Source organism: Apteryx rowi, unplaced genomic scaffold, assembly GCF_003343035.1.
Source record: "Apteryx rowi isolate R43461 unplaced genomic scaffold, aptRow1 scaffold_766, whole genome shotgun sequence".
Classification (NCBI taxonomy): domain Eukaryota; kingdom Metazoa; phylum Chordata; class Aves; order Apterygiformes; family Apterygidae; genus Apteryx; species Apteryx rowi.
Genome location: NW_020451056.1, coordinates 304,588 through 306,409, shown reverse-complemented (window position 1 = coordinate 306,409; position 1,822 = coordinate 304,588). Strand labels below are relative to the sequence as shown.

Here is a 1,822-nt window from a genome sequence, read left to right as displayed (position 1 = left end):
TGGGGCGCGGGGACCCGGCGGCCACCGCTCCCCCTGCGACCGCTGCGCTTCGCCTCGGCAGGTGAAGCTGGTCAACATCCGCAACGATGACATTGCCGACGGCAACCCCAAGCTCACGCTGGGCCTCATCTGGACCATCATCCTGCACTTCCAGGTGAGCCGCGGCGCGGCCGGTCCTGCACTCGCGCGGCGCTGCACCGGGCGCTGGGGCTCTCCGCGGAGCCGGCGCCGTGCCCACGCGTCTCCTGGCCTGGCGGGAATGCGGCCGGCCGGCGGGCTGGGGGCAGCAGCAGTGCTGCTGGCCAGCAGCGGGGGCCCAGACGGCCCTGCCACGGCTCCCGGAGCGCCCGGAGTCACGAGCGAGCGGGTTTGCGCACGCCCCATGCTGCGGCCCTGCGGCTGCGGCTGCGTGAGCAAGCGCAACGTGCCGGCGCTGCTCCCTGGCCTGGAGCGGCCTGCGTCTGCTCCCAGACGGCATCCCCGTGCCGGCTGCCGGCTGGGCACGGCGGCGCTGCCTCAGCCTCCAAACCGTGCCGGGGGCGGTGCAACGGGGACGCCTTGCGCGTAGCGGGCTGCTCTGCGGCGCCCCGCGACACCCCCGCCCCGTGCCCAGCAGCTTGGTCCCGTGCAGGGACGGGAGCAGGGCAGCGTCCGGGGGCCGGTGGAGGAGGGCGGGAGCCCCACGGCAATGAGCCTTTCCGCACGGCTCGCCCGGCAGTGGGCACAGCCGCCCTGCGCAGGCCGTGTGCGTGTGTGGGTGTGCATGTGCGTGTGCATGTGCGTGTGTGCATGCGTGTGTGTGCATGTGTGTGTGTGTGCATGCGTGCGTGTGCATTTGCTGGTGTGCATGTGTGTGTGTGTCCATGGGCGTGTGTGTGTGCATGTGTGTGCATTTGCCTGTGTGCGTGTGTGTGCTCACGTGTGCATGTGTGAGCGTGCGTGTGTGCGTGCGCATGTGCGTGCATGTGTGTGCATTTACCTGTGTGTGCACGCGTGTGTGCATGTGTGCGTGCATGCCCATGTGCTGCAGCGGACTCAGGCTGCGGTTTGCACCTCTCTTCCGCCGGGTTTGGCTCCTCGGGCCCCGTGCAGGCGCCTGCGGTGAGCGGCAGAGATTGCTGTGAGGAAGAGCCTCCCGCGCAGGCGGAGGCCACGGCGCAGCAGGAAGCGGCTGCCGCAGAGCGCGCGCGCTCCCGTGCACAGGCTCGCGCGACCCCTGGGCTGCGGGGCAGGGGAATGGGGCAGAGGCAGGGAGATGGGGCTGGGGGCGGGTCTGCTGCAGGGCCGCGGGGCTGGGAGCGGGGCAGCCCCACGGGTCGGGGTCCTGCGCGCGTGACGCGCCGTGTCGCCGCAGATCTCGGACATCCAGGTGACGGGGCAGTCGGAGGACATGACGGCCAAGGAGAAGCTGCTGCTCTGGTCCCAGCGCATGGTGGAGGACTACCAGGGCCTGCGCTGCGACAACTTCACCACCAGCTGGCGGGACGGCCGCCTCTTCAACGCCATCATTCATCGGCACAAGTAGGTCGGGGGGGGGGGGGCAGGCGACCGCCCGGCTCCCTCTTCCCTCATCCGTGCCGGGGCTGCGCGCCGGATCGTTTGGGGAGGTGGGAGCGCGCTGCCCCCCTGGCGGCCACGGAGCTGCCGTCTCCGGCTGGGACCAGGGTCCCCGTCGCCACTGCACGGCTGCACAGCTGCACCGCGGCCCCTGCCCCGTGCTCGGGACTCCGCAGCCCCCCGGGCATGCGGCCGCTCCGGCGCCGCCAGGACTTGGCGCGTTGCACCAGCTCGGGGCGTGCGAGGCCGTGCCGGGGGCCGAGCC

The 1,822-nt window shown here is 72.2% G+C and overlaps 1 protein-coding gene across 6 annotated transcripts in view; it reads left to right on the top strand.

Annotated features, from left to right (window-relative positions):
• LOC112976771 (plectin-like) overlaps positions 1–1,822 on the top strand; it is a 74,892-nt gene that overhangs the window by 39,595 nt on the left and 33,475 nt on the right. For all 6 annotated transcript variants that reach the window (XM_026088348.1, XM_026088347.1, XM_026088353.1 and 3 more), the window contains 2 exons: positions 62–154; positions 1,355–1,521. In XM_026088348.1, coding sequence (XP_025944133.1) covers positions 62–154; positions 1,355–1,521 — 260 coding nt within the window. The remainder of the gene's footprint in view (positions 1–61; positions 155–1,354; positions 1,522–1,822) is intronic.